This window comes from Geospiza fortis, unplaced genomic scaffold (genome assembly GCF_000277835.1).
Source record: "Geospiza fortis unplaced genomic scaffold, GeoFor_1.0 scaffold317, whole genome shotgun sequence".
Classification (NCBI taxonomy): Eukaryota; Metazoa; Chordata; class Aves; order Passeriformes; family Thraupidae; genus Geospiza; species Geospiza fortis.
The window spans coordinates 1903127-1903344 of record NW_005054398.1 but is presented as its reverse complement, the minus strand read 5'-3'; the positions used below and the strand labels follow the sequence as shown (position 1 = coordinate 1903344).

At 62.4% G+C, this 218-nt stretch overlaps 1 protein-coding gene across 1 annotated transcript in view; it reads left to right on the top strand.

Moving 5' to 3' along the window:
* Window positions 1-218, top strand: part of ZNF609 (zinc finger protein 609) — a 49000-nt gene that overhangs the window by 45934 nt on the left and 2848 nt on the right. The window contains exon 7 of the mRNA XM_014309001.2: window positions 131-214. Coding sequence (XP_014164476.1) covers window positions 131-214 — 84 coding nt within the window. The remainder of the gene's footprint in view (window positions 1-130; window positions 215-218) is intronic.

Genomic DNA, 218 nt, shown 5'->3' with positions numbered 1-218 from the left:
GTCCTCCACATGGCTTTTGGTCATCCCACCCCATGGGAACCTTTTGGGCAAAGGCAGAGGGAACATCCCGGTATGTGCCCCAGGGTCGCTGGTCGTGTCCCTCAGCACGTGTCTGCTTTCTCCTCCCCAGATAAGCGAGAAGACGTCTCAGGAGCGGGAGCGCAGTGGCTGTGGGGTGGTGGGGGGCAGTGGGAGCTGCAGCAGTGTTGGAGGAGCGG